We start from the raw sequence: 18941 nt of genomic DNA on the forward strand, positions 1-18941 counted from the left end.
CCTGGAATATGGAGGGCCATATATCATACATACTTGCACGTAGACGTACGAAACTCGGTACACATATAGAACTCATCAATACAAACAACTTTCGTATTGCATATCATAGGCTCCGCCCAACAGGAAGTTGGCTATTTGGGGTTTATTATTCATATTTGTCGTCAAAGTTGTGGGGGCTTTTGGGGTCCTTAACATACTCAAAAACTCTTGAAAGTTTGTGCACAATTTGGAATCTGTGGCCTTTAGGAGCCTGCAGAGGCTGGGACACGGGCGTGGCACAGGGGCTCTACAGCGCCCCCTGGAACACAGTCATAAATGTTGATGTATAGCTCACACATACTTGCACGTATTAATATGAAACTCAGTACACATATAGATCTCATCGTGCCGAACAACTTGCGTATTGCATGTCATAGGCTCCGCCCAACAGGAAGTCAGCTATTTAGAGTTATGTAAAAAGCGCATGCTCTGGAATTTGAAATACTTGGTTTTTTACTCGATTGCCGCCAAACTCGGTCAACATGATCTCAAGACACTGGGGATGAAAAATTGCCAGGGGATTTTTGATATCTCAAACGGTTTGCTCGTGGCGAGGCGTTGAAATTATGGCGAGAAATGAGAAACAGGAAGTGTCTAATACCATCCACATACATTTCCTGATTTTAATCAAACTTCATCAGATTATTCTTTGTATGATGTCGATCGCATATATGTGACTATTAGGAGTCAAAGTTATAGCGCCACCAACTGGCAGCAGGAAGTGTGTCATTTTCAAAATGCTTTGTATTCAGCATCTTATTTTTACTCGATTTGCTTCAAACTTCATCAGAATAATGTTAAAACACAGCCTATATTAATCTGCTAGGGGGATATTGATATCTAAAAATATTGTTGCCGTGGCAACATGTCAAACTTGAATACTTCTCAGGTGATTTTAAGGCATATAACATACTTAGAATTTCATGAAATTCAGAACACATATCAGTATTTATGATAACTAGACACTGGCAAAAGTTCATAAGAGGGCGTGGAAGAGGCACTCTATAGCGCCACCTTTTGTCAAAAGTGGGGGAGTTCGTTTTAGCTACAGATACCAAACTCGGTACAAAAATTGTTCTTATCAAGACGGACAACTTTCTAATTCACAGTCATCAGCTACGATCAACAGGAAGTCAGCTATTTTGATTTGAATGTGGATTTTTTTTTACATTTAGCTGTGAATTAATGCATACTGCTCAGAGGAGAGTAACACTATACACACCAAACTTTGTCTACATGATGCCAAAACATTTTAAACAACTTAAATTGCCAAAGGATTTTGGATAGCTTGAACGGTTTTGTCGTGGAGATTTTTTTAAATGACAGTAAAAATGGAATTATTAATTGTCCTGCATTTTTAAATTCCAAACACTTCAAAACCTTTTTTCATACAGAAAAAAAGTCATTCTGAGTAAATATGGATAGTTTCACGACTTTACAACACTGTATGGATAACAGAAAATTAAAAAACTGTCAGACATCTCATCTCACTCTGTCCATCTGTTTGAGTATTATGTGCTGAGACTTACATTGTCTGAGAGAAAATGCGCCCCTACAGGTGCAATTCCTGAAAGGGAAATTCGACTGAAAGGGAGGAGACTCTCTTTTAGTTTCATTTTTAAATCGGTTAAAATACAAATAAATACTTAGATTTAATTCACACTGACAAGCTAAACCAACATATATGATTATTACCAGGTCAGGGCTCATTAATAATTGATGTGTGGTCAGTGATACGTGAGAAACACTAGAGAGATGAATCACGCTCTGAGCAGGAGCGTGTGGAATGATGAGCTCAGAAAAAACGAGTTTATTCTTGTTTTATAGCTTTTAAAATTAAAATATTAAAGCGATATTACACAATTCACCAATTAGAACACACCAGGAGCTAAATTCAGATGTTTTTGAACTGTTTGTGTGAAAATGAAATATTCGCGGCTGCCTATCTGAAATCACTGCCTCCGATCAGCGCGCACAGTGTCACAAGTTCAAAACTAACGAATTTATTCTTGTTTAAGAGCTTTTTCAAATAAAATATTGTCATAAATGCACACAATACACCCATTATAACACAACACGAGCTAAATGCAGGTGTTTGTGACCCGTTTAAGTGTGCAAGACTATTTGAAAGCGCGACTGGCAGAATAACATGTATCTCTCGAGCTGCAGGATTCCGCCTTTCGTCGTAAGAACGAACACATCACGGACAAGATTATTTCAAAATACATAATAGCTTGGCGAATATAAACGAAAACAGCCACTTAGACATAAACTGTTGAGTATTAAATCTGAAGTGGATCTACTGGATTTGAATATTAAGTGACCGCATATACCAGCTGCTTCTGTCTTCAATTTTAATCTATATAAAAAAGGAAACTCATTCATCTTGGCGGCTTTTTTAATGTGTGTACGTATTTATTTATTATTTTGCTCTAACAAGAATTAATCTATATTTAATTAAATCAATTACATTTTATTTTACATTTGATTTGTCCATTTCTGCATCTAAACGCCTAAAAACCTAAAACATGCTCTATTATACTATTCTTAGCAATTTCTTTATCGTCCAATTTATCTGGTGTACACACTTTTATTTTCATAATAAACTTGTTTCTTAGATTATACACAGTTACAGTGGTCTATAATAAATATTAACAGGTTTTATTCAAGCTGTTTAGAATGATTGCAGTAGGCTAATTTGTTTTTATGTAAATCCCAAAAAATAAATTAAATAAATAAAAAACATTGGAAAACAATAACTGTTGTACTTTTTTATACATTTTGTATAATTTCATAGTTTATGCAAAAACAAATAAATTTAGCCACTCACATAGAAATCTTAGGCCTTATCCTTTTCTGACAGTTTTAGGTTTTTTTTAAAAATCCTAAAAAACCTTATTTGTGCTGCAAATAATAATTTCAAACTCGTTTGATACTGACCTCTGACATCCTGTGACATGATATTTATTTGAATTTACATAATCTCATGGATGTAACAGTAAATCTGTTCAGCTCACAGATCAAGACTAAGCTCTAATGCAAGCAGAACTTTCACAAATGCTTGTAGGTCAATAAAATCATTACAAAACACTTACAAATCATTTAAGGGATTTGATAACACTGTAAAATAATGTCTAATTTGTTAAAATTAGCAAATGCATTGATAACACTTTATAATAACTGCACTCATTAGTAAATAGTCAGTTCATGCTTTATAAAGCCTTGTCCCAATATTAATAGTCATTAGTAAGCAGTTTATAAATACAGCTATAAATAGCTTGTTCTTGGTTTTATAAGCACATTTATTAAAAAGGAGAGTAAAGGTTCAGTTATCTTCCTATGAAAAATAAAAAAATAAAAATAAACAAACAACAACACAGATTGATACAGAACTCAGAAATGTTATTGTGGATTTATGATAAACTCAGCCTGTAAATGAATTCATTCTCCTCCAAGAAGACACAAGTAGTTCACACCAAACTTGTTTAACATGAAGCCATTTACTGAAGATGTTAAATTTCGAATGGGTTTAGGATACCTTAAATGGTGTGGCCATAGCGATTTATTAAGTGAACATAAAATAATACAATAGTTATTTTACTATACCTTTAAAAATTTTAATTCCAACTCTTCATAATTTTTTATATACGTAGAAGTCATCATTTGAAGGAAGCACAGTAAGTTTCATAGCTTTATCATTTTCAAGAGCCAGCATAAAATTAAAACTATCATAACATATAAATCAAGCTTGCAATTCTTAGTACCAATAATGGCCACCCGATCAGGATCACTTTTAAATAATTATTGTAGAAACAAGTATGATTTAAATCATTTATAGAAATCTTTCAAAGAAAAATAATATGTATTTTATGTATTTTACAGATAAAATGACCCTCCCTTAATTAGAATAACAAGCTGAAGTATTGTGAACCGTATATTAAGAATAATTCTTTATAGGCTTTATGGACAGATACGTTTTGAGTGACTCTTGAAGGATGAGCACCACATCCTCTTTTACCACTGTTTAAAGAATGTATCTTACAGTACAGGTGTGGATGAATTTTGAATAGCTTGAATGGTTTTGTCGTGGTGATTTTTTGAAATAACAGTAAAAAAGTAACCAGTAAATGTCTTTTATTTTTTTTAAGTGCAGCTTCTAAACACTTCAAAAAAATGTACACATAGTCATTCTGAGGAAATATGCATAGTTTCATGACTATACAACACTATATGGATGATAGAAAATTAAAAAACTATCATACATCTGATGTCACTCTGTCCCTCTGTCACTGTGGGTAATGTGTGTGTGTGTGTGCTGAGTTTGTGTGAATGTGTGGGGGAGGGGGAGGGGCTGGGTGTCAGAGAGAGAGAGAGAGAGAGAGAGGGAGGGAGACTTAATCATCTCTTTAATCACCAGAATTATAGGTCAATAAAATCATTACAAAACACTAATAAATTATTAAGAGAGAAAGAGAGAGAGAGAGAGAGAGAGAGAGAGAGAAAAAACATCCCAGAGATAACATCTCTTTAAACACCAGCAGAAAAAAAAATCTGTAATTTTGTGTTGTTGTTGTTGTTTTCATCTTTACAGCTTAAGAAATATCTTAGGCCTCATCATTTTCTGTCAGTTTTAGGGACAAAAAAAAACTAGTACAAGTTAATTTGTAATCCTAAACCAGTTAATTTAATTAATTCACATAACCCATTAACCGGAAAAGAATTAAGAATTAAAGTGAAGAATTATGTGAAAGTCCAGTGCCAACATTTTACAGAACTGCCACTTTCGTGGAGTCTCCAGAATTACTCGGTGTCAGGATCTGAGAGACTTAAGATTCCAAAAACGATTTAATTAGAATACCATGAAGTATTGTGAAAAACTATATATTAAGACTTTATATATAGGCTTTATGAACAGATTAGAGTGACTCGTGAATGACCAGCACCACCTCCTCTTGTCCGATGGTTTGAGGAATATATCTTCCAGAATCTGGGATTAAGATTTAGGAACGCATTTTTATTCCATCTCCTTTCCTGAAAAGTCTGTCTTGCAGAATTGACTAAAAATGTATCTTCACATTAATTCCTAATTATTTTGCAATTATTTTGTCAGTTCTTCTCGACCTGTTTTTTTCTTCTTCTTTTCTGACGTCATGACCCAGTCAGCATTTTTGTACATTGGTCAAGTCTTAACTTATCCATTTCTTTATTGCATTTGTGTTTGATATTTCTCATGGGGATTTCATAATTTTCGACTTTACAGTTTGAGTTAAAACTCTTTTTTAGCGCATTTCATCTGTAAAAGAAAACATGCCTAATAATTCTGCACACATGAATATAAGGAGTTTTTCTCTTCCTGGTTTTCTGGACTATTGCATATTACTCATAAATGATTAAATAAAAAATAATGGTAGTTATTAAGATTGATATGGTTAGGAATTGGTAAAATGTGCTGGGAAAAAAAATCACAATAAAACAATGTTTTAATGTTTAAGTTTGGAATATTAACTGACATGAATGAATGCTATATAAATATTGTTCATGTTAACATAGTTAATGTTTATGAATGAAATCTTATTGTAAAGTGTTACTAAAGTTATATATATTGTTCTGTGAATGTGATTTTAAAGTCTAGATGATTCAGATTAACCCTTTAACTGCCTTATCCTTGAAAACCTCACTGCCAGAGGGATATTGTTAATGCATGTGTCCACTCTAATCTAAAAGCCTGTGCAATGTTAAATTATGAAGATCTTGTAGGGTGTCCATGGCACCATGACAAAATTTGATGTCTCGCCACAGCAAGAGAAGTTGTTGTAACTCAGGCATAAAATGTTCGATTTTCCCCAAACTTCACGTTTGATAAGAGTCCTGGCCTGAACACATCTGAAGGCCAATATTCCATTATAATGAAAGCGCCACCTGCTGGCAACAGGACGATTGGCACATATATGGAATATACTTTGATATATTCCACTTATATTTATGACTTCAAATGCATATTTCTCACCGTTCACCTTTTTACTAAAGCCACTCGCTGCCGGTGAGCCCGGGTGCGAGGGCCCATTCATCGCTGCTTGCAGCTTTAATTTATTATTGCTTTCCTCTTGAGACATGATTAATACAAGTATTTTTTTACAGAGTGCATCAAGATGACAAGAAGCATATCCATATCAAAAGCTGGAGGTAAAAATGTAAACAACATATTTCGATTGGATGTAAATACCTTGAGTAAAATATTTGTATTATATTCTTTAACCTACAGAAGATTATAGTAATGCCGGGAATATCTGTGAAGATTAAACATTTGCAAAGAAAGCAGTAAGAAATCATTACATTCAGTGTGGCTGTAAGCAGCGATTACCGGGGTTCAAGCACTTTAAGGCCTCTGAGGTGGTCTTGGCCAACTTGAGGCTCACCCACACATAACACACATACACATACACTGAAATTAAACTAGTATATTACTACTCTATAAGAATATTCACACACACAGACACACATGCACACATATTTTGTTATAAATATGTTCCTGTAGCTCAACTGGTAGAGCATTGCGTTATCAAGAGCAAGGTTGGGGTATTGATTCCTCGGGAAACACATGATAGGTAAAAATTTATAGCCTGAATGCACTGTAAGTCACTTAGCATCTGCTAAATGCATAAATGTAAATTTTATATTAAAAAAAAAAAGTTAAAAATGTTTAATTTAAATTTAATTAATAAATATAAATATTTGAAATAAATGGCAGGTGACACAAAGTCTTTTTAAGTTTAGATGTCATTTTCAGGTTTCACTTTCACACTTGGTTCACTTGCCTGGTCCGAACCCGAGTTTCGTTTGCTCCCCCCTCCCCCTGCCTCCGCTGGACTGTGTTCATGTTATAATATTTGAGTCCGAACCACGGTTTGCTTGCGTCATCAAGCCAGCAGCTGTTTACCCTATTGCTTGGTAACGACAGCGCAGGAGAAGGCCGGCAAATGCTTAACATTACTCTCTGGACTTTTATGTATTACGTTTTTGAACTGTCCGAGTATGGAAGACAGCGTTCACATCATCCAAACGACCCGAACTCTGACGTCAATCGGACCCGGGTAAGCACCAAAAGTGCTAGTGTGAAAGCACCCTAAAATGCATGTTGCATTCAAAGCCATTGTAAAATACTCAATTACTGTCCATGATTCCGTCTATTACTGCATAAGTATATATTGTCCGGTCATTATAAAACTCCCACCATGTCCCACGACTCCTTGTTTAAGACTCTCATCTACAAACGACTAGTTTTAGCGCCACTTAGTGGTCAAAAGCTGCAAATGCACTTTGCAGATGCGGTGGCAGTAGAACCAGTGTTTTGGATGTCTACCTACTGTACGTCTGATGCCTGAATACTATGGTATTTTGGCCAGATGGCTGGGGACTGTATACACGTTAGTTCTCATCTCAGTTTGCTTAGTGAGTAGCAAAAAGAAAACAAATAACACCCCATTAGTGAGTAGCAAAAAGTGCATAAATCACACCCCATATGTTGGTTTGATTTTGGCACAGTGTGCGCACCATAGGGCGGGATACAGAGCTAGTCACCCTTGTGAGGGCTCAGTCTCATCAACACATATTGAATATTATTGTTGCTGGTGGAAACGGGACGTGGACCGAAGTGGCATCATTTGCACCTGATGACTTTGTTATGAATTCATAGAAGTTGTTTAGCCATTTTGATTCGTGTCTCCGGTGTACTAATTATTCTTTCTCTAATAACGAGCTTTGATCAGACGCCACCAAGATGATGGAGCAGGATGAGATCATCTACCAGAACGATTATGGGGCTGTGTCAGTCATGTCAGAGCGAGTGTCGGACCTGGCCAGAAGCCTTTACCGGGAGTTTGAGCGCCTTATCCAGAACTACGATGAGGAGGTGGTGAAGGAGCTGATGCCACTGGTGGTGAATGTTCTGGAGAACCTTGACTCTGTGTTAACGAAGAACCAGAAGTATGAGGTGGAGCTGGAACTCCTCAGTGAGAACAAAGAGCAGCTCATCACGCAGTATGAACGGGAGAAAGCACTGCGCAAACAGGCGGAGGAGGTAATCTATAATAATATAATCTCATCACACATCCTATCAAGCCCTTCATACAATGTCATTTTCAAACCAGATTGTGTGTAGTAGTTGATCATAACTGGGTCTGTAAACATTTAAAAGAGACTTGCAAACACCCTTTAACCCTGTAAAGTCTGGAAAATTAAATAATATTCAGAAAAATCTATTTAGTTTGAAAAAACCTAAAAATGTAAAATAAAATAAAAAATAAATAAATTTGGATATGTGCTTTATGTTTTGTATTTTTGTCCTTTATGTAGGCTTTTATAGCCTATTTCAGTGGTTCCCAAACCTGTCCTGGAGTACCCCCAACACTGCACGTTTTCTTTGTCTCCCTAATTAAACACATCTGATTCAACTCATCAGCTCATTATCACATGGGTTAATGAGCTGATGAGTTGAATCAGATGTGTTTAATTAGGGAGACAAAGAAAACGTGCAGTGTTGGGGGTACTCCAGGACAGGTTTGGGAACCACTGGCCTATTTATTAGTGAGGATATGAAGCTCACTCTTAAGTAAAGACCTCAATTTTATCAAAAGGCCCAGCTTAGAAACAAAACAAAAACAACACAAATGCCAAAAATAATAAATGCCAGTAGGGAATTTTGTGTGTTGTAGGCTTGTATCTACTGCAGAAAGAAATAGGCCATGGTTTAAAACAATATTAATTAATAAGATAAAATGGTTAAGTGTTAAGGATAGGTCTTTTGTGTTTTATTGTAGCAATGCAAAGATATATGCGCTTGGGGTGCATAGGACAAAAGTGGGAGGATGACGGGCAGGGAGGGTGATTATGTGTAATCAATTTTGTCGTAGAAGGAGGCTGGCTGACACTGTAACCCGATTCCCATGTTATGAGACAGACAGAGAGCACAGAGCGAGTGAGCTAGTGAGGGATGGAGGGAGGGGGAGGGGGGGGGGTGGAGTAAACCGCATTCTCCAGTTTCGCATCCTGTGGGATTATGGAAGTAGAGTCCGTTGGCGTTATTATTGTATCCGTTAGGATTCTTATAAGGGGCCAAGCACCGAAGGTGTGTAGGACCCTATTGTATTTGTTCCCGTTCTTATTAGGGGCCAAGCACCGAAGGTGCGTAGAACCCTATTGTGTTTGTTCCCGTTCTTCTTATTATTATTCTTCCGACAGGGAGTCTATGGCAGTCCATAGAACCAAATGCGGGAAAGTTGTAATGGTTGGATATTCTGATAGAGGACAGTGCCAACATTAAGTACACCAATTTTGGTGTGTCTAAGACATTCCCTCTAGCGCCACCAACTGTCCAAAGTTTCACTTTAATTTTGTTGATAACTTTTTAACCGTAAGGCCAATCAACAAAATTATTTTTTCTTCTGATGTCTGAGCTCCTGCCAATTCGATTGCACCCTATCAAGTCATTTTCCGTCATAGAAATATGGCCGGCATTTTGAATTTTTTTTTGAAAAACCTACTTTTTCGAACTCGTCCTAGACGGTTTGTCCGATTCACACGAAAATTTAACCAGATCATCTTCAGTCAGTGCTAACCAAAATTTATGCAAATCAAATTGATTCGTCAAACCGTTTTCGATAAACGCTCAAACAAATTTTACGTAACGCTTACAAAAACAGTTGTAAGGCTGTATCTCTGCAACGATTTATAGTATTCAGACCAAACTTGGTACATGTCATAACAAGCATGACCTGAGGCTACTTGCTGCGTTTCAGCGCAGTGCCACCGACTGGTCCGGAGATATGAAAAATTGCTATTTTTGCTTATAACTTCTAAACAGTTTGTCCAGAAATCATAAAATTGGTCTTGTTAGATTCAGGGCAACATGCCCAGTCGACTGATATCCAATTTTACAATTTCGGCCATTTTGACTGTCTGCTATTTGAATTTTGTGCTAAAATGCTGTATTTTCAGAACGCATCAACGGATTGTTACGAAACATGGTATGGGTCATCAGCACAATGTCCTGAAGGAGCGTGAGAAGTTTCGCAACAGCGCCACCTTGTGGTTATCTTCTTTTTTAAAATGCTTATAACTTTGGGTTTGGTCGACTTATTTTCACGAGACTCATCAAATTGGACTTCTGAAACCTTACCGAGTCCTACGATACCAAACATGCTAGGTTTCGCTTTACGGTTTGTGTAACGTTGTGATTTAAAGCTTAAAAAACATTTGGCTATATCTTCGAAACCACTTGTCTGATCGAGACGAAACCACCGTCAGAAGTTCGTAAACATAGGTCGATAGCAATATATCAATGCCCAAATGCCAAAATATTGATAGTAAGGGGTATTACAATTCAATCAAAGTCAAGAGTCAGTCATTTTTTACGTGTTTTTCTCTTTAAATGTCTATAACTCGGAAGTGAATTGAGATATTTTCACCAAAATTGACACGCATATGTATGGGCTTACTCTGAGGACACATACAAAAAATGGTGGGACTGAGCCTCTTGGTGGCGCTATAATAGAACAATACATGAAATTCCCATTGACTTCAATACAGTTTTGTGAAATAAAATGCTATACTATACAAATGCATTGGTGTAATATTACGAAACTCAGAATGTGCCAACAACCTGAAGGTACTCAAAATATTTCGAAACAGCGCCACCTAGTGGTCAAAAGTTACAACAAAATTTTCAAAAAGGCTAATAACGTTTGTATAAATCTGGCTATTGAAATGCCGCTGGTCTTAATAGATTCCTTGTGTCAAGCTGAGAACATAGATACCAAGACATAGATTCCAAGATTTCCTTATTTGGCCAAACTTCCTGTCCGCCATTTTGATTTTCATTCAAAACCTACTTTTTTAAACTCCTCTTAGACAGTTTGTGTGATTTTCACCAAAATCATGCTTCGAATCATATCATCTCCAGACTGTGCCAACTAAAAGTTATGGATTTTGTGTCGATAGACAAATCTGTTTTCGTATAGTGCAGCAGCAAATTTGAGGCATGATGTCAAAATGACCTTTTAGGCTGTATCTCTGCAATGCTTTAGCATATTGACACCAAACTTTTTGTGTGTTATTGTCATCGCACACAGAACACAACAAAATGATTTAATTACAGCGCCACCTGTTGGTCAAAAGTGATAAGCCATTTAATCATCTTACTTGTTTTTGTATTTATGATTTTCCAGCCATTTCAATTACCATCTTCCTAAAATTGCTTTAATTGCTCATTGTTGCACTTCGTGTGATGCTCCATGCCATGCTTAGCTTCTCAACTTTCCGCTGGAGTGCTTGGCCCCGTAATTGCTGCTTGCAGCTATAATTCTTATTATTATTCTCGAGAAACAGAAAATGTCTAATAATCTCAACATGCATTGCCTGAGTTTGATCAAACTTCATCGGTTTGTCCGTTGTATGATGCCGATCGCATATCTGTGACTATTAGGAGTCAAAGTTACAGCGCCACCAACTGGCAGCAGGAAGTGTGTCATTTTCAAAATGCTTTGGATTCAGCATCTTATTTTTACTTGATTTGCTTCAAACTTCATCAGTGTAATGACAAAACACTGCCAAGTAAATCTGTTGTGGGGATATTGATATCGAATATAGTGTTGCCATGGCAGTGTGTCAAACTTTAATATTCTGTTCTGGTGATTTTGAGGCAGATAACATGCTCAGAAATACATGAAAATCAAAACTCATATCAGTATTAATGATAGATAGACAATGACAAAAGCTCATAAAAGGGCGTGGAGGAGGCACTCTATAGCGCCACCTTTTGTCAAAAGTGGGGGACGGGGGGTTAGTTTTAGCTACAGACACCAAACTCGGTTCATACATTGTTTTTATAAAGATGAACAACTTTCTAATTCACAGTCATCAGCTACGATAGTCAGCTATTTTGATTTGAATGTGGATTTTTGGAAAAATATAGCTGTGAATTCATGCAAAATCCTAAAAATCTTTATTTGTGCTGCAAATAATAATTTCAAACTCATTTGATACTGACATCCTGTGACATGACATTTAGCTGAATTAACATAATCTCATGGATGTAACAGTAAAACTGTTCAGATCACAGATGAAGACTAAGCTGCATTTCAAGCAAAACTATTTCACAAATGATTATAGGTCAATAAAATCATTACAAAAAAGTATTTTGCAGAGGGGAAGGAAATTTTGTCAATGAGTCAGGTAAAGTTAACAACCAGGTTGGTGATATTAATAAGGCAAAGGTGTTGAGAGATGGCAATTTGTTGATTGTTTGTAGAAGTGAGGAACAGAGACAGCGGGCTAGTAGGATGAAAGAAATAGGGAGGAATAAAGTGGTGAGTGCAAATTTTATTGAAAGTGGAGCTAAATGGTGTAAAGGAGTGATTTGGTTAGTGCCAGTCAGAGTAACTATGGATGAAATCAATATGTATCACAGAAGTAATGGAACTCATGACATTTCAAGAAATATGGACAAAAACATTCAGATATGGCTGTAACGGCATAAAAAGAAGATAAAAATGTTAAGCCATCTTGGTATTTTCATAATAATAAAGTATATTTCTAATAAATCTTGTTTGTCTGTCTATTAATTCATCCATCCAATTCAGGATATTTGGTTTTGTGTGAATGTGTGTGTTTGCATGCTAACAGAAGTTCATTAAATATGAAGAGGTCTTGGAGGCAGACAAAAAGGAGTTGCAGTCCAAGTTGGAGGCTTTGGAGCGACAAACAAAAGAACTCGAGCTGAAGGCAGAGAACTATGTTGACCAGAGTGAGTCTGTGTACTTAATTACATTTGTTCATACACACTCATTGAGACAATCAGATATTTGAGTTTCTTGCAATTTGCATTTGTGATGTTCCTCTCTTGAAGTCTTTCATCTGGAAGATCGAGAATCAGACATGAAGAAAGAGTATGACTCCCTTCTCCAAGGCCATAGAGAGGTCAGCACAGATTTATAACTCAAATTAACACAGGGTTCCCAAGGCAATGGATAATCAAGAGGAAAGGATGGCAAAGAATGTAGGAAAAGTTATGGAAATGTACGAAATAATATGAAAGTTCATGGAAATTTCCATAGTGGATATACTTTTTTAAAAACATTTAAATAGCTGCTAAAAATAGCTTTTTGTGATTGTGATTTTGATTAATTTATTCTTGGCATGGAAAATGAATGCAAACATAATGGAAATGTATTCATCTAAAGTTGTGGGGACACTATTACCAATAACTCAAAAGTTACAAATACAAAGCTCTACTTCTAGAAAATTCAGCATATACACTGACATTTTTTTCCTCTTCAGATGATACAGACATATATGAACTACATTGAGTGTTCAAAGATGCAACAGACAGGCAGCAACCAGTCTGAACGGTCTACAGGCTGCAGACGGGCGTGAGTAACTTGTATAATTAGCATAATGTGGCTATTCCAAGCCTTGAGTTTGTGCATTTGGATTTAATTTGTGTTTTGCATGTTCAAGTTCAAGTCTGCTTTATCGTCAATTTCCACATGTACAGTACATACATACAGAGAATCGAAATTGCGTTACTCTCAGACCCTGGTGCATACAGATAACATTAACATTGAAGCCTAAAAAAAATCTAGATCAAATATAAAATGTAGATACAACTATACAATAAGGGAATGTAAAAAAAAAAAAAAAAAAGCATATGATAAAATTAAAAATAAAGTTAAATAAAGCAGCGCAAGGCAAATGACAGGTATAGTGCAAGTCAATGAAGTGAACAACAGTCCAGATAAAATATTTAGTGCAAAAAAATCACTTATTAAAAATATCTTATTAAGTCTGATTAATAGGGCTGTAGTACTCGAGTCCGGTCTTGGACTCGAGTCCGGACTCGAGACATTTTTCTGTCGTCTCGGACTTGTCTCGGACTCGTTGAATTTGCACTCGGACTTGTCTCGGACTTGGCCATTGGACTCGCCAAGTCTTCTAGTTGGTCTCGACCGAGTCCAGCAAAAAAATTTAATAAAAAATGTATCCTTCAAAATAAAACCACATTTGCATGATGTCGCGACTGAAAACGTGTGGAAAACGCTAGGCGCGCCGCTCTCCTTTTTTCCAAAGCACTCTGTAGCCTGCGCTCGCGCTCCAGTGGCGTCTGCTGTTGCTGGGCAACCATGACCCGCTCTCCATGATGACGCAGAAGTTTCAGCAAAGAATAAATGGAATTCCAGCACTTAAAATCACTTGCAGTAGCTCTGCTAATAGATTCATTTAAAAAATGGCTATCCTTGTACAACTATGATCATCTGTTTCTCCATCTTAGCTTTCAATTGTTCCGGGAAAGGATGTGCATGACCAGCGGTGCACTTACTGCGACCTGAAAAGTTTAGATGTTTATAATTTAATTTTCTACGGTCTTTCATAATTTAGCCCCAGGGCCAGTTTAATACCGGGTTTCAGTACCCATCCCTAGTCTTGACAGTCGCGGTAGCAGGGTCTCGTGATGTTTCCACCATAGCAGCACATCTCGTCCATCACCTTCCATGTTGTGATTGAGGCGCATGTAGCCTATTGCTGTACTTCATCGTCGTCATCCTCGTCCTGCTCCACAATGTTTTCAAACTCGGCCAGCGCTCTCTTCTTTGCTGCGTGGCCAGCAGCAACAGGTGCAGACACAGAAATTCTCGCCGCTGCATGAATCATCATTTTATAATTATTAGTTGGCCAACTAGGCTATTATTAATATATTAATTTAGAGGCCTATAATAGCTACTACTACAATAAGTGGATATAAGTGTGAAGTATAATCGTGGGTCGCGCTGAAGGAAAAGCGTGCGTGCGTGAGACTGTCATGTCAGTATGTCAGTGTAATTATAACGGGTTGAATTATCAGATTATGAAAGTTATGAGGTTATGAAATGTCTTTCTATGTTTGTTTTTCTATCGTCGACGAGGATGCTTGTTGCTATATCTTTTCATTTAATTTATTTTCATTTAATTTATTTCTCAGCAGTTTATGTTCAATAGCCAATTCTGTTGAAGCTATTGTCATAGCCTAGGCTTTTTATTAGAACAGAAGACAGCAAGGGTCCATAGAAAATTGCTTGGTGAATAGAAACGAAAACAGCCATGTGAACATAAACCGTTGATATATCAGAAGTTGATCATGATACTGGATTTGAATATTAAAGTGATTTTATTTTCAGCTGAAAACAGGATTCTGCCTTAGTTTCACTTTTAAATCGGTTAAAAATACAAGCGAATATATAAATTGCCTCTGTTCAAGTAAATTATGAGTCCTTCTGTGAGTACTATTATATGCACAACATGAAAATAGATAACTAATATAGTGTCCCTTCTTTAATTTATCAGTAATGTGTGATAACTTGAGAAATATGTTGTCAGTACTATTAAAATAAGATCAAATTGAATGGTATTTAGGAGATTATAGTTTTTGCATTATTAATATATTGGGCCTTATTGAAGTTTATTAAAAAATATAATAAATATTTATTATTTTTTTATTTATGCACTTAAATAGATTAGAAATATTAGATGAGTTTGAATGAGTTTAAATTGATTAGAAATAGTTCATAAAAGCAAAGCTTGATTGAGTGTAATGGGATTTGGAGCTTGTCTCATCTGAACATCCTGTCAATTAAAGTCTATGGTATTTTAAAGATTTTTTATATTAATTTTTATGAAACCGTAAGTCCAATCATTTGGAAAAGATATAGCACATCACATCTGTTCAAAGACTTGAAAATGTCTCATTTATGTGCATAAATAAAAAAAGAATAAATATTCATTATTTTTTTATAAACTTTCATAAAACCCAATATAGTTATGCAAAATACCATTAAATTTGATCATATTTTAATAGTATTGCCAATATATTTATCAAGTTATCACAGATTACTGAAAAAGTGAAGAAGGGACACTATGATAGTTATGTATTTTCATGTTGTGCATATAATAGTACTCACATAAGGACTCATAATTTACTTGAAAAGATACACGTCCATTGTGTAATTGCATCATCTATACAAACCATTGTGCATGGACCCCTTACGATCACCTTGGCAGCTCAAGAATGTTGGGCACACAAGTACTGTGGCCCTTTTTCTCCATGCCCATGCCAACATCAAAGTTAGTGCACTAACTTTTAATTAGGGCTCAAGCCCCAAGGGGCGAAGAGCCCTATTGTTCTTCTAAGGATTATTCTTATTATTAGGGCTCAAGCCTGGAGGGCGAGAGCCCTATTGTTTTCCTTAGGATTATTTTTTATTATTAGGGCTCAAGCCTGGAGGGCGAGAGCCCTATTGTTTTCCTTAGGATTATTAGGGCTCAAGCCCGAAGGGGCGAAGAGCCCTATTGTTCTTCTAAGGATTATTAGGGCCCGAGCACCGAGGTGCGAGGACCCTCTTGTATCTGCTTTGTTTTTTATTATTAGGGCTCAAGCCTGGAGGGCGAGAGCCCTATTGTTTTCCTTAGGATTATTTATTATTGTTATTATTATTATTAGGGCTCAAGCCTGGAGGGCGAGAGCCCTTTTGTTTTCCTTAGGATTATTTTTTATTATTATTAGGGCTCAAGCCTGGAGGGCGAGAGCCCTATTGTTTTCCTTAGGATTATTTGTTATTATTATTAGGGCTCAAGCCTGGAGGGCGAGAGCCCTATTGTTTTCCTTAGGATTATTTGTTATTATTATTAGGGCTCAAGCCTAGAGGGCGAGAGCCCTATTGTTTTCCTTAGGATTATTTGTTATTAGGGCTCAAGCCCGAAGGGGCGAAGAGCCCTATTGTTCTTCTAAGGATTATTAGGGCTCAAGCCCGAAGGGGCGACGAGCCCTATTGTTTTTCTAAGGATTATTAGGGCTCAAGCCCGAAGGGGCGAAGAGACCTATTGTTCTTCTAAGGATTATTAGGGCTCAAGCCCGAAGGGGCGAAGAGCCCTATTGTTCCCCTAAGGATTATTCTTATTAGGGCTCAAGCCTGAAGGGGCGAAGAGCCCTATTGTTCTCCTAAGGATTATTAGGGCTCAAGCCTGGAGGGCGAGAGCCCTATTGTTTTCCTTAGGATTATTTTTTATTATTATTATTAGGGCTCAAGCCCGAAGGGGCGAAGAGCCCTATTGTTCTTCTAAGAATATTCTTGTTATTATTATTATTTTTATTTTTTATTAAACCTTCCGGGGTGTTTTGGGGGCCTTAACATGCTCAAAAACTCTTGAAAATTGGCACACACATTGGAACCTGCGGCCATCAGGACGTCGCAGAGACTGGGACCCGGGCGTGGCACAGGGGCTCTACAGCGCCCCCTGGAACACAGTCAGAAATCTTGAACCATAGCTCACACACACTTTCATGTATTTACATGAAACTCAGTACACTTATAGATCTCATTGAGCTGAACAACTTTCGCACTCTATATCATAGGCTCCGCCCAACAGGAAGTCAGCTATTCAGGGCTGTTTATCAAAAGCATGCTCTGGAATTTGATATCCTTGTCATAGGTTTTTTACTTGATTGCCACCAAACTCGGTGAACATGATCTCAAGACATTGGGGATGAAAAATTGGGAGGGGATTTTTGATATCTCGAACGGTTTGCCCGTGGCGAGGCATGGAAATTATGGCGAGAAATGAGAAACAGGAAATGTCTAATAACATCCACATACATTTGCTGAATTTGAGTTGATCTTACAGAACAGGTGCGAATGAATTTTGGATAGCTTGAATGGTTTTGTCATGGTGATTTTTTGAAATAACAGTATAAAAAGGAACCAGTAAATGTCTTTTATTTTTTTAAGTGCAGCTTCTAAACACTTCAACAAAATGTACACATAGAAGACAAGTCATTCTGAGGAAATATGCATAGTTTCATGACTATACAACACTATATGGATGATAGAAAATTAAAAAAGAAACTATCATACATCTGATGTCACTCTGTCTCTCTGTCACTGTGGGTAATGTGTGTGTGTGTGTGTGTGTGTGTGTGTTTGTGTGTTAAGTGTGTGTGCTGAGTTTGTGTGAATGTGTGGGAGAGGGGATGGGCTACGTGTCAGAGAGAGAGAGAGAGAGACAGAGATAGGGAGGGAGACTGAATCATCTCTTTAATCACCAGAATTATAGGTCAATAAAATCATTACAAAACACTAATAAATTATTGAGAGAGAGAGAGAGAGCGAGAGAGAGAAACATCTCAGAGTTAACATCTCTTTAATCACCAGCAGAAAAAAAAAGTAATTTTGTGTTGTTGTTGTTGTTGTTGTTGTTTTTTCATCATTACTGCTTAAGAAATATCTTAGGCCTCAACATCAACAGTTGCTGCTTTATATAGCCTTCTCCTAAAATTAATAGTCATTAGTAAGCATTTTATAAATACAGCTATAATTAAATTGTTCATGGTTTATATGCACATTTATTTTGAGGAGATTAAAGGCTGTTTTTATCAAGTGTACAGCTAATAATAATAATAATAATAATAATAATGCATTTTATTTAAGGCGCCTTTCAAACCACTCAAGGTCACCGTACAGCAAGTAACAACAGTAACAATATTAAAACAAAAAATAACGGCAAATAACAATGTCAATAAAAAACACAATAATATTAGAATAGCACAACATATTGTGGAATACTATATTAAGACTTTATACATAGGCTTTATGAACAGATAGGTTTTGAGAGATTCTTGAAGTACTAGCATCACCTCTTGTACGACGGTTTGAGGAATATATCTTCCAGATAGTACCGCCACTCCCTATATGCAGAGAACGCAGTCTTCGTAGGGCACCAACTCCCAGAGGGGTCACCATCCCAGTTGCTCATAAAAAAAATAAATAAATAATAAAAAATAAAAACATGCGCAATTCTCCCATCCGCGCTCGCGACCGCTC

The 18941-nt window shown here is 36.6% G+C and overlaps 1 protein-coding gene across 1 annotated transcript in view; it reads left to right on the forward strand.

Moving 5' to 3' along the window:
• Positions 1-7816: 7816 nt before the first annotated feature.
• LOC127947659 (C-Jun-amino-terminal kinase-interacting protein 3) overlaps positions 7817-18941 on the forward strand; it is a 144427-nt gene continuing 133302 nt past the window's right edge. The window contains exons 1-4 of the mRNA XM_052544681.1: positions 7817-8116; positions 12718-12838; positions 12941-13011; positions 13372-13463. Coding sequence (XP_052400641.1) covers positions 7817-8116; positions 12718-12838; positions 12941-13011; positions 13372-13463 — 584 coding nt within the window. The remainder of the gene's footprint in view (positions 8117-12717; positions 12839-12940; positions 13012-13371; positions 13464-18941) is intronic.

This window comes from Carassius gibelio, chromosome A3, assembly GCF_023724105.1.
Source record: "Carassius gibelio isolate Cgi1373 ecotype wild population from Czech Republic chromosome A3, carGib1.2-hapl.c, whole genome shotgun sequence".
Classification (NCBI taxonomy): domain Eukaryota; kingdom Metazoa; phylum Chordata; class Actinopteri; order Cypriniformes; family Cyprinidae; genus Carassius; species Carassius gibelio.